At 61.8% G+C, this 27,630-nt stretch overlaps 1 protein-coding gene and 1 long non-coding RNA gene across 11 annotated transcripts in view; one reads left to right on the top strand and one right to left on the bottom strand.

Moving 5' to 3' along the window:
- The first annotated feature begins 605 nt into the window (after positions 1-605).
- Positions 606-21,614, top strand: LOC149123317 (uncharacterized). 6 transcript variants are annotated; one of them, XR_016215761.1, is made up of 4 exons: positions 606-834; positions 11,787-11,889; positions 12,575-12,663; positions 14,290-21,614. It is a non-coding gene; the product is annotated as an uncharacterized LOC149123317 (long non-coding RNA). The 6 variants fall into 6 exon arrangements; XR_016215760.1 differs by having other exon boundaries at positions 783-953; XR_016215758.1 differs by having other exon boundaries at positions 786-943.
- NFATC2 (nuclear factor of activated T cells 2) overlaps positions 4,884-27,630 on the bottom strand; it is a 138,279-nt gene continuing 115,532 nt past the window's right edge. For 4 of the 5 annotated variants that reach the window (XM_008250420.5, XM_008250423.5, XM_051832679.3 and 1 more), the window contains exon 10: positions 4,884-8,831. In XM_008250420.5, coding sequence (XP_008248642.1) covers positions 8,776-8,831 — 56 coding nt within the window. In that variant the 3' untranslated portion in view covers positions 4,884-8,775. Of the gene's footprint in view, positions 8,832-13,707; positions 13,794-27,630 lie in introns of all 5 variants that reach the window. The other variant, XM_051832680.3, reaches the window with a different exon arrangement.

Genomic DNA, 27,630 nt, shown 5'->3' with positions numbered 1-27,630 from the left:
GGGTGGAGGGGAACGGGTGAGCCTGGCTCTGTCCCAGGAAGGGGGAGGGGTGGGTGGCAGTCAGCCTGGGGTGGAGCGAAGCAGAGCTGCGGGGGCGGGGGGGCAGGTGCCGTGAATGGCAGCAGCACTCAGCAGGCCCCTTCCAGATGCTTCCATCCCCCCACCCCTGGAACGAGTGGCAAGGGCACCAGGAGAGCGTGAGCGTGGTGGAGGGGGCGCCGGGGGTTCAGGGAGAGAGGCAGGGGCATGGAAGAGGCATCGGGAAGAGTGGAGAGCAGGGGACGAGGAGAAAGGGAGCTGGCAGGAGCCGCCTCTGGGGTCAGGCACTACAGACAGGAGCTGCGCAGTGTGGCGGGGGCTGGGGGGGCGGGGCTGAGCGAGGGAGCAGTGGAGGGCAAGGCCACGATGGGAGGGAGGGGCACGTGGAGGGCGAGGCCACGGGGGTGGTGCTGAGCAAGGGAGCAGTGGAGGGCGAGGCCAGGACTCCCCGAGGGGCCAGGAGCATCAGCCTCACCTGGGCCCCCTAGAAACACAAGGTCTCCATCAGCCTCAGACGCCCTCCAGGTGTGCCTCGCTAAGTGGGGGGAGGGGCTGGGGAGGGGAATGGGAGATGGGAGAAGTTGCCTGTGCCAGGATCCTCAAGGATGGGGCCCCCAGGTTCCGACATCCCCGAGGAGTGAGGAGGAGAGCTGGGGCATGGCCCGGCCGGGGCTCTGGGCCACAGGCAGCCGCCCCGATCCCTGGGAGCAGGTGCGATTCCTAATCACGGGCGGGGCGATGAGCCAGGTGTGTCGAAAGTGCTCCTGGGAGTCCAGTGGGCCTTCAGAGGAGGAGGTGAGTTGGGGGAACTAGGAGGTGAGAGCAGCGAGGGGCCCACTAGCCCGTCGGCTCCCCGTGTAGACGTCTGCCCGCCGGAACTGGATGCTCGCGAGTGGGTGTCGCTGTGAGTTGTGGTGAGGGTCACCGGGGCCTTGGGTTTCTGTGAGAACAGACCCCCAGCCCAAGGCAGGGGTGTTCACGGTGAGCTGAGATGCAGAGGGCGGGGGGAGCAGGGAGGGGGGATCTTTGTGGGGGTAGAGGGTGACTTATGAGTGACATGAGCTCGTTCTGGGGGGAGGCTGCGAGCCCCGGGGGCTGGGCAGCCATGGGCCGGGGATCCCACGCCCTAGCTCTGAGCCCCGGCCCTCCCCTGGCCAGTGCTGGCCGCTCTCAGAGTCTGGGAAGTGTCCGTGGGATAGATCTCAGAACTTTATGTGCCCGGCCCTCTGGAGCCTAGGCTGGGGTTCCAGGCCTGGGGCGAGACAGGGAAATGAGAATGCGGGCTCCTGCTGGCCTGGCCGCAGGTGCAGCTGGGGAGAGCCAGATGCGAGGGGTGGAGCCAGAGCAGCCTCTGGGCACCTGGCTTCCATGCACAAGCCCCTCCTCCCCATCTCCCTGGGGCCGGTCACGGTGCACGCTGGCAGGTGAGGGGCAGCTGCACGCAGTGCCATCGCCCACCTGTCCCCCAGGAGCTGCTGGTCCCCAGCTCTGGGCACTGTACAGGCAGGAGGGCCCCGGGCGGCCAGGGACAGAGCAGAGCCTGGCAGTGCCAGCGTGCTGGGGAGGCACGGGGTTTACTGCCACCTGCAGCAAGGGGCTCTGGCTCTTTCTAGAAGACAGGCGTTTGGGAAGGAATAAACCGAGCTGCATGGGACAGGAGGAAGCTCTCTCTTGAGTCCGAGTCCGTCGTTCACTTTTTAAAAAAGTGTGAAGCTTCCCATACATCCCGGGGACTCCGTTCTCAGGGGCGCGTGTGTCTGAGGGTTAGGCACGCGGGTCCATTGCACACCCAGTGACCAGGGCCTGCTGGTGCAGAGCGAGGACGAGCACTGTGTGTCCTGCTGCACTTGGCAGGTTTGGCGGACAGATGCGGATGGTGAGAGAGAGAGAGCCTGATGGGTGTGTGCGTGTGTCAGGGCAGGTGCAGGTAGATCCCACAGGATACCTGGTGTTCCAGCAAGTTCTCTGTCAAAGGACATTTGATCTGAGACCTGAAGAATGCGGAAGGGCCAGCAGGTGCGTGGGAGTCGGGTCAGAGCTTCAGGCGTTAGGGAGAGCAGAGACAGGGCGGGAGGAACTCTGGGAAGACTCAGGAGAGAGAGGCGGGGCCACAGTTGAGTCTGCAGAGGTGCGAGGCGCCTGGCCTGCGAGCCTGGTTTTATGCGGAGGGCAGCCCTGGGCGGGGCAGCAGCCAGGGGCCAGGTAGGAGCCCAGGTCTCAGGGGCTCAGCCTGGCGGCTCTGAGGGGGAGGGGCCCTTCTGCCATCCAGGCAGATGGGATGGGCTTCTGAGATGGCCACCGTGACGCCCGGGGCAAGAGAGATGGGGACTGCGGAGACCCAGGCTCCTGCCAGGTTTCCAACCAAGCTGCTGCCCTGCAGCTGTTGTCAGAGCTGATGTGCGGGGTGGGGTGGGGGGGTCGGGAATGAGGGGGCACCTCGGGGTGCAAACCCCGTGTCTGTCAAAGTGGGCAGTGGCAGGTGATCTGGAGCATGAGCCTAGGAGGCACGTACGCTGTGTCAAGATGGTCCAGGGGTCGCTCCCTCGCCCCCCGCCCCCGAGCTGCCCCATCGATGGCCTTGGGGGCAGAGAGCGCTTCCTCCGGACACCGTGCACAGCCTCGGATGCTCTGAGCCGGCAGAAGGTGCCGGCCGCGTGTTGGGGGGGGGCAGGGGTTCAGTACAGTCTCCCCCTAGCGCCCTTCTGCAAAGGGCAGGGGCCCGATTCCCCGATGAGGACTGATAAGGGCGGCAGGCAGCGCGGGCTGTCAGGCACTTTGTGTCCTGAAGCCAGTGCGGGGTTCAGGCTGGGGCTCTGGGGCTCTGGGGCTCTGGGGCTGGTCACAGAGCTGCGCCAGGAGGCCGGGCAGCAAGGCCCCGCGCTGGAGGCAGTTTGTCCTCTACTGCAGGGAGGCGTGGGCTTCTCCGGGGCTCTGCACGCACGCGTTCCTTGAAAGTCCTTCCTTGGGGTTCTGTGATCCTCCTCTGGGGCCCTGCCTGATCCAGGCTGTTTGATTTGGGGTGATTGCCTGATCCAGACTCGACTGGATATTGGGGTGATTGCCAGATGAAAGCTTGTTACTGGGTGACTGCCTGATCCAGACTCTCTGCTACTGGGGTGACTGATGAGACTCAGTTTGGTGTTGGGGTGACTGATTGTTCGATATCGGGTGCCTGCCTGATGAGACTGTTTGTTGCCCAGCCTGTCCTCCACGGAGCCTGTTTCCTTCCAGGCTGTGGCCCTGAGAGGGGGCAGCAGTCGACAGCGCTGTTTCCTCCCACGAGCCCGCCTGCTCCTTGGGTTCCCGCTTGCTGGGAACCGTGCTCGGCCTCCCACTGCTGGTACAAAGGCGTTTACCAGACCCCCGTGTACCGCCAGCAGCCGGTTCAGACTTGCCGGCTCTGGCCGAGTCACCCTCAGATGTCCCCGCGTGTGTTTCCCTTGCGTGTCAGCCTTTGGAAGGTGGATAAACTCAGGTTCCTGCTCTAAGATCCAGTTAGAAAGAGTCAGACCCCACCGTGGGAGAAGCCCGTTTTCTTCCAGGTCCCTGCCTGAGCTCGGAGCTGAGTCTGTTACAGGCAGCTACGAGGTCGGCTGCTGATAGCTGCGGGGCACTGTGCACCTGTCTTCACGTGACACGGGGGCCCCCGAGGCCTGCGGCTCACGCACAAAGGGGGAACACAGCCCCTTTTACCTTGGTCCTCTGCTCAAGACGATTCTGTTTTGTGGTTCTTTTGTTGTTGTTTTTTTGTTTGTTTGTTTTTCCGGAAGGCACAGGCTTTTCAGGGAGCGAATGACAGGTGTGCACGGCTGTGGAAAGCATCTTAGGGGTGCAGAGTGGCCTCTAGCGTGTGTGTGGCCCTGGCTGGCTGAATTTTTGTGATTTGACTCATTGGCGAGTAGGCGTGGTAGCACCACTCTGCTGGCCCCACCTCCCACGGTGCTAGAAAGATTAAAACCGCAGCAGCAGCCGTGGGGAGCCCTGCTGGGATGGGCCTCGCCCCTGCAGTGAGAGTTCTGGACCTCCTGGGGGCAGCCAAACGGGAGGGACGGGGTGGGGGTGGGGGACCAGCTGCTCCCACCACAGAGGGACTCGGGACATCCCAGGGGGTCCCTTCCAGCCACCACAGCCATGGGGTCACCTGCACACATGACACTGCTGGCTCCAGGCTCGGGCAGGGGCCCTCAGACATTCCCAGGCAGGCCTCCCAGGTGCGGGGCTGAGATGGGGTGGGTTCCCAAAGCCTGGCCTGGGCAGGGGCTCTGCCCGGGGATCTGAGGGCAGCACTGAAGGGGGCAGGGGAAGCTTGGACTTGCGAAGGCTTCGCCAGCAGCAGTTCCTTGCACACTTCTAGGGGCTTCGGCCCCAGCTGGGGGGGCGGGGAGGCACCGTGTTAAGGCGGAAACAGGCCGGAAAGCCGCAGTCCTCTGGCTCTCGAGTTCTGTTTGTGGGCTCGATGGTGAAGGTGTTTTGTTTTTGCTTTGACCTTGGAATTTTTGCAAGATGCTCAAAACAAATGGGACGTCTGCCTTCCAAGTGAGCAGCTGGCCCCGTTAGCTGCAAACCCCCAGGACCCTCTGATGGACGGCCAGGGTTGATACGATCAGCCAGCTTACGCAGGCGGGCTGGGGCCAGAGAGGCAGCAGGGCTGTGATGCAGAGAGTCAAGCAACCACAGGCTGAGCTGTGGTTCCGTCTCCTCTGAGACAGGACAGCACCTCCTGGGCTGGGAGCGGGTGTGAGCACGTAGTAGGTCCACAGCCATGAACATTCTCTGCCGAAGGGACCCAACTGCCAAGAAGCTGCCCAGCGTCCCCGAGCAGAGCAGAAAAGTGCACACCAAAGTTGCTTCCAACCATTTTATTGCTAAACTATCATAATACAAGCCGTATAAAAATACTTTACATATAGCAAAAATAAACTGCATTAAACTGGAGATTAAAAACGTTTTGCATAGGAATGTGATGTATTCAAACTCGTCTAACAGTCAGGATTTTCCAAAGCCAAGCCTTCCAGCACTGCCCTTTGGGGAGACTTGGGTCTACTGGAGAACCCTACTAGAACTCCCCATGCCTCCTTGCCTCTGAGGGCTGCAGAGGTGATGGGGTGAGCCAGGCTCTGTCCCCAGGGTTCCGGGAGGTTGCGCCTCTGATCACACCGGCCAGGCCCATCAGACACTGGCCAAACCCCCAACACGTGTCCTGCTCTTGCTCCTCGCCTTCTGCCTCCCACTCTCACCCATCCAGTCAGCTGCTTTGGTCCCAAGAGACTTCACGCCCACACCCTACACTTAGGAAACCCCCATGAGGCTGTGCTGGGTCCCTCAGAGCCACCTCTCCAGGAGAGGAGTTTGGGAACGCGTGACACGGCCCCCATCCCACCCCAGCCACTTGCAAAAGGAACCACACGAAATTAACATGGTTGCTCTGTGGACCCGGCGTCCTCTTGGCTGTGGACAAATCGGAGCAAGTGGAGATCGTGTGCGTTTGTCTTTTTCCTTACATGGAAATAAACAGATCCAGCCTCACTGTAGTCTGGAGTGAGTGACAGTCAGAACACCCGGGCTTCCGATCTGTGTGACAGCTCCCACCGGCACGCTGGGGCAGACGTCTTGGCCACTGGACATGAACAAGCTGCAGGCAGGGCCACCTGGGTGTGAGAAGGCGTCCGCTCCGCCCACTGCGGGCTGTGTGTGCCGGGATCACCCTGCAGGCAGCCAGCAATACCAGGACTAGTCAGCCCTCAAGGATGCGGTCGGCCTGGGCAGTGGCTTTGCCAAAACATCCTTTGAGCCTCGGGACGGCAGGATGGGCTTTGTTGCTGGTTTTTTTGTTTGTTAATTGAGGTCCCACTCTGGGTCGCTTGTCTTGGTGGGGAGAGGTCTGGAGGCCTCACAGAACGATTCTGTCGGTGACGAGACCCAGGCTTGGGGCTGAAGAGGCGAGGAGAAGCTGGTCCCGGAGCCGCCCGGCCGGCCGCCCCCGTCCTGGGCCACTCCCGCCGGGAAGGTGGCGCCGGCTCTGCGGCGGGATGGACTGTTTGCTTTTGGTTTCCTGGAATGATCAGCAAATGTTTCAAGAATACATCATTTCTCTTAAGGAAAAAAAAATCCATATATGTAAAAAGAGACATTTAAAAAGACTTCTGACCATTTATAAATATTTTCTAATTCCCATAAGGGTGTGATATTCTGAGGATAGATATAAAGCAAAAAAAAAAAAAACATACAGGTAAGAAAATAAAATTTAATAAGATACTAATTAATTTGGATTGCTATATATTACGAAGCAGCAGTATTTTTGTACAATACAGGAAGACTTGCAGACTTTGGAAATATACTCCATTCGGCAACGTGGCAGACCTGCCCGAGGGCTACCTATTTACACGAACTTGGACGCTGCGAGTGCAAACCTCGACGTAACCGAGCCCTTCTCCCGGACGTGCGACACACGACACACACCCCTCCTCTCCTGAGACCCCCGACGGCCGGCCTCGTGGCCTCTTCCCCAATCACTCCCGGCAACACTGCCTCCTGGCATTTGCAACTCTTGCAACTTCCTGGTAGCTGTCTCCTTCACGTTCCTTGACCCGTCCATCTCAACGCTGTGGCTTCTTCCTTTCCTTGGCTCTTTGGTAGAGCCGGGGATGAAAGCGCTTCCTGTACTATCGCGTCGCGACGTGGCAGCAGAGCTGTTTGTCCGTGGGTGTGTGACACACCCCCCAGACACTCACGTCCGTGTGCAGGAGCTGGGGCGGCCGCAGGCCCTGCGCGCTCACCCGGGTAGGAGACCGACGGAAATCGCACCCGGTGGACAATGGAGCTGAGCGGCTGCGCTACAATAGCAGGAAGGCACTTGGGTGAGACTCTGAGATAACAGAGGAAGGGCCCGATGCCCTCAAGTGCAGGACTCGGCCCCGAGCCAGGTCAAGTGCAAACAGATCGCCTGCCACGCGGGAGGCTCTCCTCCCCAGGGAAGCCAGCGCTGCTGCAGAGAAAGCTCCCGAGGTCAGAGCCGTGCCTGACTCGCTTGGCTGGCTGCGCGCCGGCGTTCTGTGTGCTGAGAGAGAGAGAGAGGGAGGAGGGAGGGAGGGGGGGTCTCAACTCCACGCTCGGGCAGGGGGACGGAAGCTGCCCCCATTCTTGGGGGAAATCAATGCCAGGTGGTACCAGAGGTGACACATGAGCGCGTGCACAGGCCCAGCTCTCAGGTTCACCGCTGAGTGAGCTGGACAGGGAAGCCGGGACTTTGGAGACCCAGCCTGGGCCCCTGGGCAGCGGGCTGAGCCACAGGTGACTGGAGAGGAACCCGCAGCTTATCCTGGGGTGTGTGTGGCTCAGGCCTCGGAGCACAGCTGCGCTCGGAAAATTCACCTGCTGAGAACTCAGTTTTGTTGGCAAAAACTGCCCCAGTGGAGGAAGACTCAAGGACCAGGAGTGAGCTCAGTGGCAAGAAATACTAGGGGAAAATGACATACAAAAGGTTTTCCAAAAAAAGGTGTATTATGGGGGGGGGGGGGCTATGCACAGATTTCAAAAGTTTTTTTGCGGTGAAATTTAGGATTTCATTTCCACGTAGCGAACAGGTGGTCTGTGCAGAACTCAGTCCGCGGTAGCCTGGCTTCCATTAGGACGCACCTGTGCGGACACTTGAAGGGGAGGGGGAGTCCGGCAAAAAAGACCAATGAGTATTGGAACCAAAGCCTGAGCTTTTCTGACCTGCCTTAGGTTGATGGTGGAGAGGGAAGCGGCCCCTCCTGTCTGTCTGTCTCTCTCTCTCTCAATGGAAATCCACTTAACAAAGCACTTGGGTCCTTTTTCCTTAACAAAAACACTTGCACTTTTTTTTTTTTTTTTTTTTTTTGCATTGTGTTTGCCCTTCTGCCAATTCCTCAAAATCCCACACACGGGCTGCGTGGGGGAAACGCTAGGAAGAAGGCAGGCAGGGCCCCTGGGGACGGGGTTGCCGGCGGCTGCAGCCAGGGCCTGGCTCCCGGGAACCAGGGACATTCCTGGGTCTGTGGAAACCACACGCCCGCTGCCCACGGGCTGAGGGGCAGCCGGCTAGGAGGGCGTCACCCCAGCCGCCTTCGTCGGCTTTCCGAAGCGGAGAAAAAAAAGAAGCTAACAAACTTGTACACATCATAACTTAACCCGAGACGCTGTAACGGGGGTCTCGGCTGGGAAGGCAGTTTTGTTCCGGAAGGAGGAAATTCAGGACTAAAGCTTTCGCGGAGGCACGGACAGGGCCAGCCCTAAGGACCACGGTGTGCGTGCATGTGTGTGTGTGTGTGTGTGTGTGTGTGTGTGTGTGTCTGTCGAGGACTTTGGACCCGCGGGCTGTGTTCCTGGGAGTGTGCTCGCCCTTGGAGAGGCACGGGGTCATGAAAGCGAGGGCTGGGGTCTCACAGGAGCCTGCATCTGTCCCCCAGCCTGTCAACCCAGGCTCCAGCCACTCAGGTCGCAGGCAAGCTGCAGGGTCCCGCTCGGTCCGAATGTCGCTTTGGTTGGCAGGCAGGCACTTAACAGCTGGCTGCGACGCCGACAAGTTCAGCCGGGGATGCTCCCGGGGATTTGAAGCGAAGACGCAAAGAGCAGGCGCTGGTGTCGGCAGAGGCGGGCGGCCAGCTCCCGCGTGCGGCCTCCAGGGCCGGGAGCCGGGCAGCGGAGGGCGCGGGGTGGGCAGCGGAGGGCTCCGAGGGGTCCGCTGTGGAAGGCGCGTTGCGGTGATGGCTGCTTTTACGTCTGGTTTCTGGCGGGAGGTCCTGAAAACTCCTTCCTGATAATCTCGTTAACTACGAGAGAAAGGAAGGAGAGGGACACGTGAGAGGTGGTGGCACACGCGGACTCCCTGGGGTCACGCAGCGGGCAGTGTTTAGCACAAAACACGCCTTCCCCTTTGGGGTCTCTGTTTCTGGACGACAGTATTTTGTGCAATAGCTCTGCTAGTGAAAATCATTCAACTGGCAATCTGTGCACCTCTCTGGCAGAAATGGCTCCGGGCCAGGGGGCAAGATTTCAGTCGCTTCCCCCGTCTATATTTTATCTGATGCATTTGAGGCTCTCAAGGGCCAAATTACTGCCGTGACTACAGCAGCCAGAAAACACCTATTCTGCGATGACGTCTGACACAAGCAGGCTCCCCGAGACCCGCGCATGAACGTGCGGTTCTGACAAAGCCTGAATCGCCGTCAATTTAAACAGAATTCCTCTCTCGTCGGCACAACCGGGATTCTAGCCCCCCCCCCGAGCGCCCCCTAGAGGTAGGTGTGCGGCCCCAGCAGGAAGCAAGCGAACTGGCCGGCCCCCCACCTCCTGGAGTCTGCGCTCTGAGCTGAGCGAGGGGCAAGCAGCGAAAAGCTTCCTTCCGTGTGCTTGGAAATGGCCAGTTGCCAGCAGCGCCAGCTCACCCCAGAGGCAGGCTGGGCACGTTCCTGAGATGGGGGGCTGTGCAGTGCGGCCTGGGAGAGGAGGGCGACCCTGCGGGGGTCCCACCCAAGGCAGGTCACGAACCCGTTTCCTGGTTCTGCTGCTGCCTTTGATGCAAAACTGGCAGTGAGGGCGGGGTGTTAACGCTCCCCCGAGCTGGGCTGCTGCAGCAGCCAGGCTGGGCTCCCACCTCCCTCGCTCAGGGAGTGTGTGGCTTCATTGCTGGGCCTCAGTTTTCTCATCCGTAAAATGGGGCTCGTAAGGGCGCATACCTTCTAGGGCTTCTTGAGAACTCTAAGCGCGCAGGCACCGTGCCTGGGGCATGTGTGCAGTGGCTGTGCCGGCCCGGGACCTGGTGCCATGCTTTGTGCCCGCGGGTCCAGCCCCGCTCACTGCTGCTCAGTGCGTTCTGAGAGCACGTGCAAGGGGAGGTAGAGCGTCTGGGTTCCAGCGTCAGCCAGCCAGGCTTAGGATCCCACCTCTCGCTTCCCTGCCTGCAAGACCACGCCCTGGGGACAGAGCTGTGCCTCCATCTGTAAGCAGAACCTCCCTCCTCGGGTTGTCAAGGGGCTTGGATCAGATACCCCCCAGAGAAGTGGCCAGAGAGAGCGACACAGCGTTAGACCGCGAGGACAGAGGCGGTGGTGGGCACGAGTCCCTCGGTTCAATGGCCCGGCACTGCTGGGGCACAGCCCGTGTCCAGGCACCCGTGGACGCCCAGGGAACCCCCTCCCCTGATGCCGGTTGGTGCTTGTATGTATGCAGAGGGGCTGGTCGCAGAATGCCAGGGGCAGGCGGGAACCGGGCGGCTTCACGCGGCGTTGTTCAAAGCCCGGATTCTGCAGGGCTTCCTGTTTTCTCAGTGTAGGAAGCGAGGAGTGGATCCTTGATGGAAACTTTCCACAGCCTCAGCTTTCCAAAAATAGCGGGAGGCAGAGCCGCTGGCACCGCAGCCCTGGCCTAAGGGTCGTTTCCCTTCTCAGAACAGGGGGGCGGGGAGGTTGGGAAAGGTGCCCAGCGAGTGGCTTGTCACCCACCCCCACTCAGGGCGACGTCGCTGCAGGTGGAGTGGCTCTGGCGCACTCGGTGCATTGGGACCTCACGGGGGGGGGGGGGGGGGCGGGCTTCTCTTTCAGAAACCGCAGGGCCCGGCTGGGAGCCTGGGCCCCAGGTGCGGAGAGTTGCGGGGTGGGGGTGGTGTGTCTACCTGGCCATGTCACCTGGTTTAATCTCCCACTGCGGACTCGGGTGCCGGGGAGAAGAGGGGACGTAAGTGCCCTCCGAACCCAGTCCCCGACGTTCACCAGGCCCTCCTGCCCCCGGCCCTGTCCCTCCCCCTCCATCTCTGCCCCCCTCTGCCCCTTCCACCTGCCCAGCAGCTCCCCAGGACCTGCCCCCTGCTGCCTCCTGTCCCACTCTGTCCTTGATGCACCCCCAAGGATCACAGCTTCTTCCTGGCCCACCTCATGCGAAGCCCCCAGGGGTTCCTGTAGCTCTCACACACACACACCCCGGCTGCCTGCTGTCTCGTCCTCGCCCTGAGTTCTCAAGCATTGCCCACAGCCCGGGATGCAGCGGGTGCCGGATGCGTGCGGCCTGGCTGAGTCACGTGGTGACGGGCAGCTCTGCTCCTGTCCCCCCTGCCCCCCCCCAGGCAGGCTGCTGCCCTGCGCTTGTCCTCTCGTACAGGAGGGTAGGAGCTGCTCGTGTTGACCGAGAGCCGGGTGCTGGGTCCTGTTCAATGCCAGGGCATCCGTTCTCACGTCAGCCCTAATGATATACTCCCCACTCAGGCTTTATCGATGGGAAAATAGAGACAGGAAGGGGGATTAGGGGCCCTGGGTTCAAATTCTAACCTGGACACTAAATGGCCACGAACTGGTAAAAGACTTTGTTAGGAAGTTGGGTGTTCATCACCCTTCCTGCAAGGTCCCCGAATCCCGGCTCCTGTCGGGGTCAGGGCACGGAGAGGCAGCCTCCACCTGGTTACCAGCAGCGAGGTCACGTGGCGAGCGGCCAGAGCAGGTGCCCGACCCAGAACTGAGCCCATGGGGAGGCGGCCGTGAGTGCATCCGCAACCTCGGGGGGCGGGGGTTCCTAAGCCCACGCTGAAGGCTGAGACCGGAAAGGAACCGAGGGCAGAGTTTAAGACAGAGAGCACACCCTCTCACAAGGCTAGAGAAACCCGTGTGCTTCACGCACACGACAGTCATTTAGAGGGGACTTGAGAAAGCTCACGGGCAATGGGGTGGACGCATCGCTTTGGTGCAGTTTGAAATCCAGGCCCTAGTTTCCTGTTACTTTTTCCGTGAACTCTGCAGAGTCCTGGTGTACAGAGAGCGCTGTTACAGCTCTGGAAATGTTCCAGAAAAGATGGCCGCAGGCCCAAGAGGAGGACAAGCCAGGGGGCAGCCAATGTTCTCTGTAAGTTTTGAGCTTTGGGGGCTCTGCGGCCTCTTTCCCTGCTCCCGGGCATCACAGCAGCCAGATGATGGATAAGCACACGGGCCTGGGTGTGTTCTAATAAAGCTTTATTGACCCAGACAGGCTGGGGGCCGGATGGGGCCCATGGACAACGGAAGGAGGGCGTTCTCTGTCCCTGCTATTGAGGAGCCGCAAGACAGAGAAGCCCAGGCCGCCTGCTGCCCTGCGGCTTCAGGGGGCATTCTGAGAACCTGGACATGACCGCTAGGCAGCCTGATGGGCCGGCTCCCTTCTCAATCGGGGCTCAGAGGTCCCCACGCCTCGGCCTGCAGCAGAGCCCAGTCCTGCTTCTCTCCACACCTCAAGGGTGTTTTTTTTTCCCTAGATCTGGCCCGACCACCAGAGTACCCATGAGAGCCTGGGCCCGGCCAGACAGCGTTGATGGGGGTCAGGGAGCCAACAGGAGCTCAACAGAGCCTCCGTCCCCGCTTCTCCTGTGGCCGACAGCGCCGTGCTGAACTTGCTCCCAGGACTGGCAAGCTTGGGGAGGGCAGGAGGGGGCCCGAAGGCACCTGCTGGGCTCTGCGATGCCCCGGGGCCGAGGCCAGCCTTCCCCAGGAGCAGCGGCCATGGTGTCCCTGGGGCTCTGCTGCTTCCTGGCTAAGCGACCTTCTGTCTTCCCCAGCTATCTCCGTGAGCTCCGGGGCGCTCGGGAACAGAGAAGAGCCTTCCAGAAGGACCAGGCCAGTGAAAGGAACCAGACTCCCTTAGCAGGTCTGTAGCTCAAAGCGGCCGTGTAGATGTTCACGGCGTCACATGACAGCGACTCCCCTCCCTGCTGGTGACTTTAGGGGGGTGGGGGGAGGCCAGAGCCCTGACCTGGGCTCATTGAAAAGGCCTCCCCTTGGACAGTGAGGCAATCAGGCCCCAACGCTGAGAGTACAGCCCCGGCCAGGTACATGGCCCGTGTGTGCTGCGATTCTCGCCTTTTGACGATCCCTATTGGAAAATGCACTGGGCCAAGTCCTGGCGGTTCTGTGCCATCAGCGTGGTGCTCTCCAGGACTCCCGGGCCTGGAAGGAAGCCACTTTCCCCAACAGAGGGACCGTTCAATGCTAGTGGCACTGCCGGGGGAGTGCAGCGTGAGTTTCAATGTCCCTCCCAGGACTTCATCCCCCAGAGCCCTGCAGTCTTCCCAGGGAGCCCACCGTGAGAAAACCAGAGCTCCAGGCTCAGTTTCAGAGTAGCAAATTAATGTCGTCAAATGGGGCACTGCAGGGTAAGCCGCCGGCACCACAGTCCGAGCTCCAGGCTCCAGGCCCACCATAGCTGTCTTGGGAGTGAACCAGCAAATCTTTCCCTCTGCAACGTTGCCATTCAAGTAAATAAAATCTTTTTTTTAAAAAAAAGCACACTACGAGAAAGCCCCTGGGTGGACGGGAAGTTACCTACGCTTGGGGTGTGTCCTTCAGAGTGGGCGTGGTTTTCTGACCTCCCTGCCCACTCTGGGGCCCTGTGCACCACCCCCACCCACGCGGGACACACAAAGCCCAGAGGAGCAGGCCCGTGCAGGCCTGGGATGGGGCCGGCCCCGGAGAGCATGCAATTCCCCAGTGCCTCCCCCGCTCCGCACCCCACCCCAGCCTTGCTCTGACCTCCGGCCTCCCAGACGGAGAAACACAGCGATGTCCCCACAGGGAGCCAGCCCGTAGGAGCAGAGCGGGCTCTTTGGATTGTAGAGGTTTTATGTTTTTTGTATTAAAATTAAAACAGACACACAGCTGGGAGACAAAAGGAGAAGCAAGAGATCCCAATTACCTTTGACTTTGATTTCTTGGATCAAAGATCAGTCATTCTGTTTCATAAAATGTTTTGTATCCAGCTAAGGTGTGTGTCTATCAGCTCTGAAAAAGATTTGCAAAACCATTTTTGAGAAGAAAAAAAAAAATCACCTTTGATCTCTATCATGCTTCCGACTCCTACCCTCATCCTCCACTGCTTGGTGACCTCCAGAGACCCGAGACAGCGCCGCCCCCTGGGCTGCAGTTTAAGCCCCAGTCCTGCAGCATTGTAGCACCCGCCCCCCACCCGGCCCCCAAGATGGGTCAGCAGGACGCCAGGGTTGTGTGTGTGAGTCCCTGAGCTGAGCTGGGCCGGGGGGCTCTGCTGCAGGTGGGTCAGGGGCTTCGCGTCCTGGCCAGCTCCAGAGGTTAAAACAACAAAGCTGGCTTCTGCTCCCATCAGGGGAAAGAGAATTTCCCTGGGGCCCTCCTCCCATGCCATCTCCCTGCGGGCTCCTCCTGTGCAGGAGATCTGGCCATAGCGGTCACGTACACTCGGAGGACTGCACATTTCCTTCTGGGAAGTTTTGCTAACAATGCAAAAACGTTGTTTTTATAGCCCCTGTCCAGCCGGCAGTGAAGGCAGTAGGAAAGGACCAGGCCTGAGGCCAGGAGCCACGCTCTCATCGTCCATCGCCCATTTTAAATAACAGCAAATTGCTCTACGTGCGATGCCTACAGCTGTCAACACAGCGGTCTTGCCCACCCCCTTTGAACGACCTGATCCTATGCTGTGTCACGCGTGCCGGATACAGAACCGGTCTCAGGGTTCAGTTTCTTACGGGGTGCACCGTGACCACCCTGGAACCTCGGCGGCCAGGGAGAGACCCTCCGGGAATGACTCTAGCAGCGCCCTGGTTGGCACCATGCATTTCAGGCCAGCTCCTGGGCGTGAAGACCCACGCTCCGAAACCCCAGGTGCTCCTCGGTGGCTCCCGCCTTTTGCTTTGCTCCAAATCCCTCCCTGTCCCTACAAGCGCCAAACTCCCTGTTACCCCAGCCCGGCAGGCCTGAACTCGGGGCTCAGACACGGATCTACCCCCGACAGCCCACGCCCAACGCGGCCAGAACCAGCCTCTGCGTCCTCACCGCAAGCAACGCAGGGCTGCTCGCTCCTGCTACGGGACACACACGTCCCTCCTTCCAGCCACAGAGCGCACACCAGCGCCTGTGTCAGGAAACTAGCAGGCTCCCCGGCCCCCATCCTGGCGCTCCCACGGGAACCTAAGTCGTCCCAGGGACAAAGAGCACCCGAGACTTTCATTTTATCTGTACACACTCACTGAGCGAACAACACGCAGAGTATCAGCGTCACATCCGGTCTGACGTCACAGCCTAGCAGGAGTAATCTGAACCCAGGTGGAACCAGGGGCCCGGGCTCTCAACACCGTCCGCCTAGAACCAGGGTTCCTTCTGCAGACCTCCACCCACCGAGCCGCCTGGTGCTCAGTGTCGGGGGCCCCAGAGAGCCAGCCTCCAGCAGGTGAGCCCCGCGCTGTCACCCGCTTGGGAAACGCACAGCAAGTACCTGACCTCTGCCTGCGGCGCGGCTTCCTGTTTACTCGTGGAGTTTCGCTCTGTGTGCTTTGCGGGTGCAAACAAGCACCCGGGGCCTGAGGGCAGCCGCCTCCCCAGGTTTCATCCTCACAGCCGCCCTGGGGGAGGCTGCGTGACTCCCACTCCCAGCTCAAGGTCGAGAGGCAGACAGAGGGTGACTTGTCCAGTCCCAGCCCTGAGCACGGGGCAGACTGCCTGGGGCCCCAGCCTGGGGCAAGGGTTCCCCAACTTGAAGGACCTTTAGTCTGCCCTTGGGCTCTGTGCCCTGGCAGAGGAGCACCGAGCCTCTGGAACAAAAGCCGTCCCCAGTGCCTTTGCACAGGTCTCACAGCTTCTTGCCGAACCCCAGCCTCCTTGGCCCTGGGATGGGGGTGAGGCTATTCCCCAGGGCAAGGCTGCGGTGAGCCGGGCCAGCAGGCTCAGTGGCACCTGATCATGAGCTCAGAGAACCAGCTGGGAGGGACGGGACAGGACGGTCCACTCTAGTAACCAAGACGCCGCCTCTGGTCCTGCCTGGTCCTACGGGGAGTGAGTGCCCAGCTGTGGGACGGGGAGGGCGTGAAAGAGGACCCGGGCACTGTGCCCCTTGGGTGCCACCTGCAAATCCTCAGCCGCAAGGCACCTCTGTCCTGAAGCTCGCTGCCCACTGTGGGGCCACTCACGAGGCCACCGCTGGAGACCCAGACAGCTGCGGGTGAACACGCCCCACCTGCCCTGGCACTGAAGGATACCTAGAGTCCCAGAGTGGAAGTGGCTCTCTGATGTGCTGAGTCAGGCCGGCGGTTCCCTGACAGCACCGGGGCAACCAGCAGCCTCTCCAGACGATGGCAGCGCGGCCGCCATCCCACCCGCCAGGGTCCCAGACCTCCGGGAGGACCTGGGCGCATCGGTCCAGCTCGGACGAGCACGGACACTGGCCGAAGTCCTCCATGGTGATGGCCAGCTCCCTCCCTGGGGCAGGACACGCTCCCGCCTGCACCGCTTGGCCAAGCCGACAGGCCTTCGGGGAAGAAACAATTGGTGGTTTTCTCCTAAGCCAAGCTGCTTGAAAGGGAGGACTATGAGCATGCAAAGTCGGAGGAGACCGGCTCCTGCCGGCGCACAGCCACGCGACACCTCTGATCACACGCAGCCGCCGCCGGCAGGACAGGAAAGCACCCCGACCCGACCCCAGCGGGCTTCCTGGTCCTGCCAGCTCATGGCAGCCTTGACCCCAAACCTCTGCTGAGCAGCAAGAGCTGCTGCAAAAACCTCACTGCCTTAAAAAAAAAAAAAAGCAGAAGGCCTGCACTTGTTACTACATCGCGCTGAGGTTCAGGAAAGACACAGTAATCCAAACCCACAAGTCAGCCTGTGACCACAAATGAGATGATAAAGTAAATAACTAATTGAGAAGCTGCCTCTCTCCCTGGAGGCTGGAAGGTGGGAGGCTGGAGCACGCATCTCTCCTAAGACAGCTGAGGCCGCGGGTCCCCGCCTTGCCGCAGACAAGGGCTGGGCCGGCCGCGGGAGGCAGGGGAGACCTGCAGGGGCACGAGCAGGAAGCAAGCTTCCCATCCTCCTCCTGGGGTCACAGAACTTCCGGCCTGGCTTCACGCAGCCTTCCCTTGGAATCCCAGCTGGGCACCTGCTGTTTGGGTGTTTGCTGGGTCTCCCGGCCCAGTCGCCAACGCCCTCACCTGTCAATTACCTTCCGGCGCTCCCAGCACAGCCCCCGACTCAGGACCCCCACGGGCTAACAAAGCCCCACTTACGCGCATGTCCCTGGTCCCCTGTGACACCCCCTGATGTGGCTTTTGTACTCTAAGTCATGAATTTCCCAGAAAAGGTTTGAGTCACACCTCGGACTCGCGGCAGGAGAAGCCGCCGCCTGCCTGGAGAGACGCTGCGGGGATCGGACAAACCCCTCCCTGTGGCAGCCACAGGCGGGCACTGCAGGCCCAGGACGAAAGGCCGCGGGGGTTGACCGGCAAGGAGCACTCTTGTGACACTGCACCAGGTGTCCCTAAAGGACAGTGACCCATCACGTGGTTGACTCTTCCACCGACAGTCCTCGCTGTCGACCGAACTGTGCCCCGGTCCTTACCCGGAAACTGTACCCCACATTGTGAAGGCATGGGGAGGGGGCCTCAGGATGAGATCGGTGCCCTCCGGGGAGCAGACACTGGGCCAAGCACTCTCATACCAGGACAGCGAGCAGGCGGCCACCTGCTACTGCAAATGGCTCCCAAGGCTGACAGCGCTGGCACCTGCTCTCGCCCGCAGCCTCCAGCACTGGGGGAGACCTCAGCCTAGGCTGTTCTGCCTGTGGCCTGAGCTAAGACCCTCAAGGCACTGTGTTGCCCATGACACTGCTCTCGTGGGTCCCAGTCTATGCCCATGTGGGAGGCACCTGCCAGTGACACCGTCACAGCTAAGGGAGCTGCCCACACAGCCAGCTGGGCCCACCCTCCGCCCTCTGCAGTCCGACTCCAGGCCGGTGGGGAGGAGGGGCCTTCTTTCTCCACATCTCAATCCCCAACTCTCGCCTGGGTCCTCGGCTCCCTGCGGAGCTCACAAAGGCAGCCCCTGTGGGTGGGGGCCAAGCAGAGCAACAAGCGGGCTCCCACGAGGGGCCGGCATCACTGGGCCTCTGTGACAGGCTCTGCCATGTCCTTGTCTGTCCACCCTGCCCCGAGTTTAGGGCGTCCGAGGGAATCGGCGGCCAGCACGCACCAGGTGCCTCCAGCAGGGCTGGGCACGTGGCGATGCGCTGGCCTCAAGGTCCATCGAGTGAACCCAGACTGGTCTATGTCCTTGGGCCTCTGCTTCCTCGCTGGTATCATGAGGAGCGTCCCATGTTTGCAGCTGCTGCAGCTCTGTGGTGGTGGTGGTGGTGGGGGGTCCTCGCCCAGCACCCACAGCGCCCAGGGGCCCTGCAGCTCTGGGCTGCGCCGATGTCAGGTCAGGCCAGCCTCCACCCCAGCACTTTCACCGAGCAGCTCAGAGTGGGTGGGGCTGAGGTCAGCCGAGCTCTCGGCGATGACTTTCCACATCCTGCAGAGACGGGCCCCCTCCCAGCCCTCGCTGCGCCCACCTCGCCGGGCCGGCACCACGCCCAGCAGCGCTCTGACTCACCCGCCCTCTGTGCAAACGCGAGGCCTCCGGAAGCCAGCGCGGCGGCAGCCACCTTATGAGCAAGGCTTCGGGGTTTACAAGAAAAGTGCGGTGCCAGGCTGCGTCCCAAGCTGTCCCCGGCTCTCGGGATGAGTAAACGCAGCGGCTCCGAGACTGGTTCCCAGTGAGAGGCAGAGGTGCTGATCGGGAGGGGCGCGGGGTGCGGGCAGAGTGGGGATGGGGCGGGGCAGCTCGGCTTGCAGCCAGGAGGCCGCAGGCTCCGAGATGGAGCGGAGCTGCTGGCCCCGAGCCAGCCTCCGGGAGACCTCCTCACCGCCCACCAGTGACCTCCCGGCACCCAGACCCAGCGGCCTCCTTGTCCTTGTCCTCCCCCAAGGACACCTTCCAGAGCCCCAAGTCCACAGACAGCACGATGCCACGGAGGCCCCAGAGCGCGGTGCCACGGGGAAGGGGGAGGAGGAGGAGGTGCCACGTGCAGGGAAATGTGGCAGGGGCCAAGGTCACGCCAGAGCACCTGCAGAGCCACGTGCCGGCCCCAAGCCTCTACACAGCACTTCCCACACTGCCCCACCAGCACGGCGACAAGCACGGGCTGGGGTTCCCAGGGGCTCGGCCTCTGCTTGCCAGAGACAGAGAGACAGAGACACCGAGCTGTGGGGTACCATGGGGAACAGTCTCGCTCTTTTGGGAGGGGGAGGCACGGCTCGGGCTACAGTGAGCCCGCCTCTTGAAACCCTTCACAGGGCAGTAAGAGCCGCGGGAAGCCAGGACCAGCTCTGCCTCTCCAGGACCACTAGGCCTCTCCAGGGCCTAGGACAGAGCCTGGCACCTGCGGGGCTCAGAAGGCTCTTTGAGGAGCGGTGATTGAGGGCGAGGGGGAAACCCAGCTGCTGCATTTAGCCAGGAATTCTCACACCTGGGTGTGGCTTCCACCTGCCTCCAGGAGATGGCCTGAGACCCTGGCTGCAAGGTCATGGCCAGTTGGCGGCCGAGGGGGCAGCAGTGGGGCTGAGGAAGGCCCGGCCATGGGGAGGCTCGGTGGAGGAAGGAGTGCTCTGCTCGCACTCCGCTCGCTCCCAGCCCCTACAGCCACAGAGGCTGAGGAATGGTCAGAATCAACAGGACTGGCCTGGACTGGCAGCGCGGGGCAGGGTGGAGGTGCGCAGGGGAAGAGACTGGGGGCAGGGGTGCGGAAGGAAGTGTCTCGGGGCAGCTGTGGGGTGCAAGAGAACAGGGAGAGAAGACACAGGCTCACGTAGGGGCCTCAGGGGCGGAGCTGTCTCCTTTTCTGCAGAACCCACGACAGGGGCCACCCATGCGCAAGACTTGTCTCCCAGGCCTGTGGCAGCCGGGGGGAGTTGGGGCCCATCTGAGCGACAAGCCTGCAGGGGACAGCTGCTGGGGAAATGGGAGGGGGAAAGGGAGAGCCTCCCTGGCCCCAGGGTACAGGGCCAAGAAGCGAGGCCTGGAGCTGCATCGGTCATCGGCAGAGGCAGCTGTCACTCAAGCAGGGCAGAGGGAGGTCACACCAGGACCCTGCCAGGCACTCCATCTCCTCCTAGCCCCATATCCCAGGAGGCCCACACATCCGGGGCACCCAGGGAGGTACATTAAACCACTCAGCCAATGTGAAGGAGAAATCGTTTCTGCCAAACGGCCCCAGACAAGACGAAGGCACAGGCCAGGGAGCGCGAGACGCTTGGTGATGGCAAGGGCAGCCTCCCAACCACGGCCCTGGCTGCTGCGCGCCCCAACCACCCATCCGCTGAGGCTGCCACGCTACAGGGGGCGGGGAGGGGCCGGCTACAGGTGTGTCCCAGCCCACATGGCAGGGCTGGAAGTGACGGGGAGCCCAAGGAGAGGCAGATGGCCTCGAGCAGGCTTTGGAAAACCAAAAAAATAACATTGTGCAGTGTCCATTCATGAACTGAATGAGCCGGAACTGAGCCAGGATCTGCGGAGCTGAAGTGGATTGGAAAATCCGCACAGTTCCGTGGAGGCTGCCGAGCTCGCTCTAACGTGTGTGAGAAAGCAACGGACGAGCAACAGCCAAGACGCTCCCAACAGCAAGCTGTGTCTGAACCTGCCAGACACCGGGCCTTTCCACGAAGCCACTGTCACCAAGACCGCCTGTGTGACGCCCAGAGACGCACGCCATCATCGTTTGTCGATTTAAAAGCGACAGCGCATCATCGGCTGAACACAGACTGGCAGCTTGTGGAACAGAAGCACCGGAAGAGACCACGCTACTGTGGAAAACTGTGGACCCCAGGCCGGTGGGGAGAGGGTGGCCTTCCCGTGGGATGGCGGGGGACAGCCAGCTGGCCATCCACACAGAATGCTGAGCCCGGGACCAGAGTCTGCGGAAGCTGACGCACTGGGTGTGCAGGAAGACAGCGGCGAAGAACCTTACTTCAACACGGGGAGGAGAGCGCTTTCCAAAACCAGTGCCTCCAGCTGGAGGGAGCCCAGGACCCCCGGAGGGTGGAGAAGCAGGCGTGGGGCCCCCACCCAGCGTCCATGATAGAGCAGGTCCGGGCGAGACCAGGCACTCTGCACATGTCACAAGCTCCGTCCTGGGGACCCGGTGCCAGCTGGGGGGCACCTTTGGATGGCAACAGCCTAAACCACGCTCGAAGACCCCTCACCTTCAGGGAATAAATTTCACTACAATGAAAAGTTTCTCTTCAGGAGCCGGCATTGTGGTGTAGCTGGTTAGGCCACCGCCGGCAGGGCTGGCATCCCATACGGGCACAGGTTCGAGAACCAGCTGCTCCACTTCCGATCAGGGAAAAGAGTTCTTAAAGTCATCTTTTAGAGAAACAGAACTGAAGGTTTGCAGATACCATGTTTTTAAAAAGATGGAAGAGCTGGGGCCGGCGCTGTGGCATAGCGGGTAAAGCGGCTGCCTGTGATGCCGACATCCCAGAAGGGCGCCGGTTCGAGTCCTGGCTGCTCCACTTCTGCTCCAGCTCCCTGCTAATGGCCTGGGACAAGCAACAGAAGATGGCCCGAGTATTTGGGCCCCTGCACCCTCATGGGGGACCCGGATGAAGCTCCTGGCTCCTGGCTTCCCCCAGCCCAGCCCCAGCTGTTGTGGTCATTTGGAGAGTGAACCAGCAGATGGAGGATGGATCTCTCTCTCTCTCTCTCTCTCTCCCTCTCCCTGTCTCTGTGTCTTCCTCTCTCTGTAACTCTAATAAATAAGTCTTAAAAAGAAAAATACAGAAGCGCTAAAGGTCCTGGATTGCGTTTCTTTCCTTACACCTGGGGGCGGCCCAGCACGCACTGCCCCACGTCCACGTCCACGTCCATGTCCACGTCCACTCCCAAAACCAATGTAGGGGAAGAAAGCAGGGAGACAGGGAAGATAAAGGCGGGGGTGGGGGGGAGAAGGCGGGCGGGCGTGGCCACTGGCTCTGTGGGACCCTAGGGGGCAGCTGTGTGCACCCGTCCTGGGGTCAGCTCTGCCTGTGCACACAGCGGGCACCTGGCACTCGTGGGGCAGCACCCGCCCAGCACCTGCCCATGTGCCCGGCTGGCAGCAGAGGCTGGGGGTGGGGGTGGCAGCTGGCACCACGGGCAGTTCTAAGAAATCCATGGCGTTAATCCACTCGGCAGTTGACAGGAGGGGGCGGTGGTATTCCCATTGTGCAGTTCAGTAAATCAAGGCTCTGAATGGGCCTGACCCATTTCACAGCCATCCGCTGGGAGAGCAACGGTTAAACCCAGGCCCACCCTGGACTCCAGCCCTGCCGACAGAGGTTCGCTTTACAGGAAAGACAGAAGCTTTTTGTTCAGGCCGAAAGTGATCCGAGCTAACCACGGGCACTCCAGGGGGGCCTGAGGAAGCTGCTGCTTCCGGCTGGGCACCCTGGCTGCTGCGTGGCCGACCATGTCTGGCCACACTGCAGGCCACGGGCCAGGGCACCGCATCAAGGCTCTGAGACCGCTTTTCTGCCTGGCACACAGTAGGCACTCAGGAAATGCGCTGGCAGAATGGCCTGAGGTCCAGGGAACGGGCCAGGGTCCCAGGGTTCGCCCGGTGAGAGGCCCGTGCCGGGGAGCCCCTGTAAAGCGCCCACGGGAGGGGCCCGGGCCCTAGCCTGGGCTCCACCCAAGCAGGAAACTGCTTCTCTCCCTGCAGCCCCTGGGCCCACTGCAGCTGTGCCCTCGGAGGGGACCCTCGGCAGCTAAGTGACCGGGGGACATGAACTCGCTCTACAGTTCACAGAGCAGCCAAGAGCCCACCCTGGTGCGCCCTCTGCAGCAGGGCACCCCGGCACCACACAGCTGGTGACCGGGTGGGGACCGAAGGAGTGGTCCCTGAGGAGCATCCTCAGAGCCTAATCTCCGATCAGAACGGATGGCTTGGTGGCACGGAGGCGGCTGGGGTCCCCCTCCCCGTGGGAGCAGGGGGTGCACGGAGCAGGGAGCTCAGGGATTTCTCAGAACCCCGGCAGCCGGGAAAACACAGCAGGTCTCTGTCTTCCACCCCCAGAAACTGCCGGCAGCCACAGCGGGAGGGAGGCCCGGCCAGCGCAGGGACGCAAACGCCACTGCTCTTTACCCAGGGAAGCGCTGGCCGCCCCCGTGCCCGATCCTGGGCGGCCCCAGGCCCCGCGTGCTCTCAGCCTGCCGGGCCCGGGGGATGCTATCTGTAGGAGGAGCGGGGAGGTGGACCGCAGCAGTCGGAACAGGGCGCGTGTGCCAGCCGGGCTGGCCTCTCGGCATGGGAAGGGGTGGCAATCCCGCGGGTCCCCCTGCAGAGGGAGCACGGGCGTCCAAGGTGCGCCGAGCCAAGCACAACAGAGCAAGGGGGCCCGGGGGGAGCAGCAGGTGGTGCCCCCGCCCCCCAGGCAGCCTCTCCTGGTTTCACAATCCTTTCCATGGCATTCAGTGTTGCTCTCACAACCACCTCGGGATGGCCCAGTGCTGGGAGCACTGCTGGCTGCAGACGAGAAACCCATTTGCCAGCGGCCCCGGCGGCCGGCGCGTTTCCGAGGGCTGCAGAGGCCCGAGCATCTGCCCCGGGCAAGTCCACTGCACATTCCGCGAGCTCAGCCCGGAGAGACCCTCGGAGCGGAGAAGTGCTCAACACCAGGCCAGGACGCAGGCTCCGGCCCCCGCTTACAGGCTGCTGGGCCCAGCTCACAGAGGCTATCGAGTTTAGCTTAGCGGCACTCCTGAATTCCAAAGACCCACTGGGTGACTTTCTAGCAACTCCATCTGCCAATTCATCAATCAGCTGTGTGACCTTGGGCGAGTTACCTAACCTCTCTGGGCTACACATTGTGCATGGGGATCCTAACGGCGCTTGCCTCAGGGGCTGCAGGCTTAGAAGTGTGCCCGGGGTGTGACAAGCCCCCTCCGAGCAGAAGCTGCTGGGACGAGTGCTGCCTGTTTTACGACAAGTGGTTCTGCGTCATTTAACACCCAGGCAGCAGCATCCGCTCAATTCCACAAACCCAGGGCGGGCACTGAGGGGCAGGGAGCTGAGCCAGGCTCAGGACGCTGGCCAGTGCCGTCAGGGCCTCTCAGGCCAGGGGCAGTCAGGGCGCAGACTGACGGGGGACCCCCGTCCTCACCACCCGGAGACCAGATTTGAGCTGGGGAAGAAGAGCGAATGGTGGCACTGAAAGGAACCCCCGGTCTCTGGGACTCCAACGAGGCCCCGGTGAAGCCGTCCAGCAGCAGAGAGGAGACCTCGTCAGGATCAGGAGAGGGGACGGCATTCCAGGCCGGCGTCGCGGCCCAGGCCACAGTCGCCTGGGCAGAGCCAGGGGCACCGTTGGCTCGCAGCCGAGGGCACTGGGCGAGGAGGATGGGCACGCGTCCCCTGGCAGGAGCCACGCCCCTCGGTGGAACCAGCCGGCTTCTGCTTCTCACCCTGGCACCAGACACGAGCCTCAGGGTCCCCTCAGGACCAGACACCTGCTCTTTGCGTTTGTCTTGGTTCCTCCTAAGTGACGCACGCGCACTGCATGGAAGGAGGAAAGCCCAAGGCCTAACAACACCGCAGGAGCCTGCCTTTGGTGCAGGCCCAGCCACTCACCGTCCCTCGAGCGGCTGCATCCTGAGCGGGCACTCAGTCATCCTAGTCTCCTGCCACCTGTTAGACCGCCATCAGCACCCCAGGCTGAGCAGGCTGTCGGGACAGACCCAGCCAGGGTCCCTGTAGACAGACGGGGCTCGTTCCGATTTAAGCAGGTGGCCTTCCGCTGTGTCCGGTGACCCAGGGTGAGCAAGAGCTCCGGAAGTCACAGTGTGCGTAAACCAGCCAGCCCGACCCCACACGTGTGCCGAATCAAGGCAGAGGGACAGAGCCTGAGAGGTGGGGGACTCGGGGGCAAGGGACGCGTGCTGTGGTTTCGCTGTGGGGTTTTCCCAAGTTGCCCTCCAGAGAGGCTCCCCCCACGCCTAGGCCCCCAGTGCCATCCGAGGGTGCACGCGCCACCCTGGCTCAGCAGCTGCACACCGCACGGCGCCAGCCTGCCCGCCTTTCTCTCTTGCCAACGTTGCCCATCTCCCAGGAGGAACAGTTAGCACTGGTCTGCACCCAGCCCACACCCAGCACAGGAGATGCTACTTGGATGGCAAGGTCTAGAGCCAGAGAAGGGAGCAGGAGTTTGGGCAATCAGAGAGACAGCCAAGGGACTCGGCTCCCAAGGGTGCCGAGAGGAGGCGGGGCTGCCCACTGAGGCTGGGGAGGGTGCAGCCCCTGGCTCCTCCCCCTGCCAGGAACAAAGGGCCCGTTACTTCTGGCCCCTGTCACCTGGGAACCAGACAGTGGTCGGAAGGGACAGAGACCACGATCTCTTCATGATGGGAGCCGATGAAGAGGAGGAAGAGGAGGCAGGGCTGCCCCCCGGAGCGCTGTGTGGCCAGCGCCGGGAGATGCGCTTTCTGGTCCCCCCTCCCCAGAAACTCCAGACACTGCTGCCATCTCCATTTTAGAGACGGGGAAGCCGGGGCCGCGGACAGGACACGGCTCACCTGCGGCCCAGAGGGGGCCTGGGAAGGGGCGGGGCTCTCCCAACACCCAACACAGACGGGGTCTGGGAGGCGGCCGGAGAGAGGGGTGCCTGCAGTGAGCGCCAAGCATCTGACCGCTTGTCCCATGGGGGAGGGGACGGGGCCTGCTCTGAGACGTTGACCCCTGCCCTTTATGGATCGGCTCAAGGTCGTTCCTCACACACTCTGACTTCGACCCACTCTGCTCGGTGGCCTCCAACACCCCACCCCCACCTGTGTGCTGCCCTCACAGGGTGACACGGGGATGCTGACGGGTCATCGCTCTCCTGAGGTGCTCCTTAAGCAGGAGGCACCGCGGGCATCCTGTCCCTGCCCGGCCGGCAGACACACAGCCCGAACTACCACCTGCCACCTGCCGGCGCTTCCCCGGCCCCCCAGAATACAATGCAGGCTCGGGGACCCTCTGTGCTCTGGCCCGCCCTGCCCCCATAGCCTCCCTTCCACCCGCCCACCCGCCGTGACTCTCAGCTGCACACAAACCACGTTTCTCCCAACCCTGGCCCTTTGCACCTGCCAGTCCTCTGCCTGGAACCTCCACCCCTCCCCTCCCTGTTCAGGTCTCAGATCAAAACCCTGCAAGGCTGTCCCTGGCCACTACCGTCCAGACCACCCGTGCACCCACCTGAAACTCTCACTGCTTGATCTGGGTCCCCAGTCCCCCGACACAGCGGGTTTGTTTGGGGGAGGGCCCCAGGACCTCCCAGCGCCTGGCACACAGCAGGTGTTCAGTGCAAATCTGCTCCATGAATGACTGAATGAGCAAATGAATGAACAGGCACCAGTTGCTAAGCAGCACAGGTGAGACGGCTCCCAAGCAGGTGCCCGAGATGTCCAGTCCCGCTGGCCGGGCGCTAACGGTGCCCGCAGCCCACAGGCCTGCAGCAACCTCCTCGCTACTCCCGGGGCACCCGATGGCCTCTTTCACACCCGCCTCACTCGGGGTCACCGGCAAGACCGGGAAAAGGCTTCCTCCGACAACGCCCACTCACTGGCGTCTTCTGAGCCTGGAACCTCCCCCGGGGGCGTGCACAGGATGTCATGCGAACTCGCCGGCTAACCAAAGCAAGCCTTTCTCCGGAATGGACACCCAGTCCCCCACGCACGTGGCTGGGTGCCTGCTCTACATCACACAGCTGTGGCTTCCACCAGCACTGGGCACTGAGTCCACCAGATGCTGGTTCCCATCCAGGGGCAGTTTATCCCCCTGGGGCATGCTGGGAAGTATCTGGGACGTCTGGGTATCACAGCTGGAGGGGATGCTGGTGGTGGTGGTGGGCAGAGGCCGCCTCGCACAGACAGCATCCACAGGGGAGGATGGCAGCGCCGAGGCTGATGGGCTCTGTTCAGGCACACGGGCGGTGAGAAGACGGGCCGAGATTCCCGGCTGCACCCAGAAGACGAGGGCTCAGCAGTGACTGGATTTGTGAGGCCTCTGCCTTGTTTTAAACGTTTTTTATACTACTTATTACCAGGGCCAGCGCTGTGGCATAGCGGGTAAAGCCGCCGCCTGCAGTGCCGGCATCCCATATGGGTGCCTGTTAAGAGTCCCGGCTGCTCCACTTCCGACCCAGCTCTCTGCTGTGGCCTGGGAAGGCAGTGGAAGATGGCCCAAGTCCTTGGGCCCCTGCACCCACGTGGGAGACCTGGAAGAAGCGCCTGGCTCCTGGCTTAGGGTCGGCCCAGCTCTGGTCATTGTGGCCATCTGGGGAGTGAACCAGCAGGTGGAGGACCTCTCTCTCTGCCTCTGCCTTTCAAATAATAAATAAATCTTTTAAAAAACCCTCATTACCATGCCGACAGCATCATTCGCATTCTAAGTATCCTAATGCCGATCTGCCAAGCTGTTCGCTTCCTCAGCAGGGGGTGGGCTCTGTGAAGGCAGGGACTGTGCCACGTGCACCCCTGTAGCCTAGACACTAAAGAACACAGAATACCCAGCCTGCTGCGGGAGCTACTCGCCAGCACAAGGATGCCCTTGCTCCTCTTTCTGCTGCCTTCTCTTCTCGTCCAGGAGCCACCCCAGTGCAGACAGGAGCACCCCTCTTAGACCGGGGCGGGGGGCGGGGAGTAAGGCACAGCCTGGCTCCTGGCAGCCCGAGGCCAGCACACCCGCACGGACTGCTGGTGCCGGTGCCTGTGTCGTCACATGAGAAGCAAGTCCTCTGTCTTGGTGAAGCCGCTGTCCCCTTGG

This window comes from Oryctolagus cuniculus, chromosome 11, assembly GCF_051225735.1.
Source record: "Oryctolagus cuniculus isolate XC-2025 breed Fujian yellow rabbit chromosome 11, ASM5122573v1, whole genome shotgun sequence".
NCBI classification, from domain to species: domain Eukaryota; kingdom Metazoa; phylum Chordata; class Mammalia; order Lagomorpha; family Leporidae; genus Oryctolagus; species Oryctolagus cuniculus.
The sequence above is the reverse complement of the archived record's forward strand: the minus strand, read 5'-3'. Positions and strand labels throughout refer to the sequence as shown.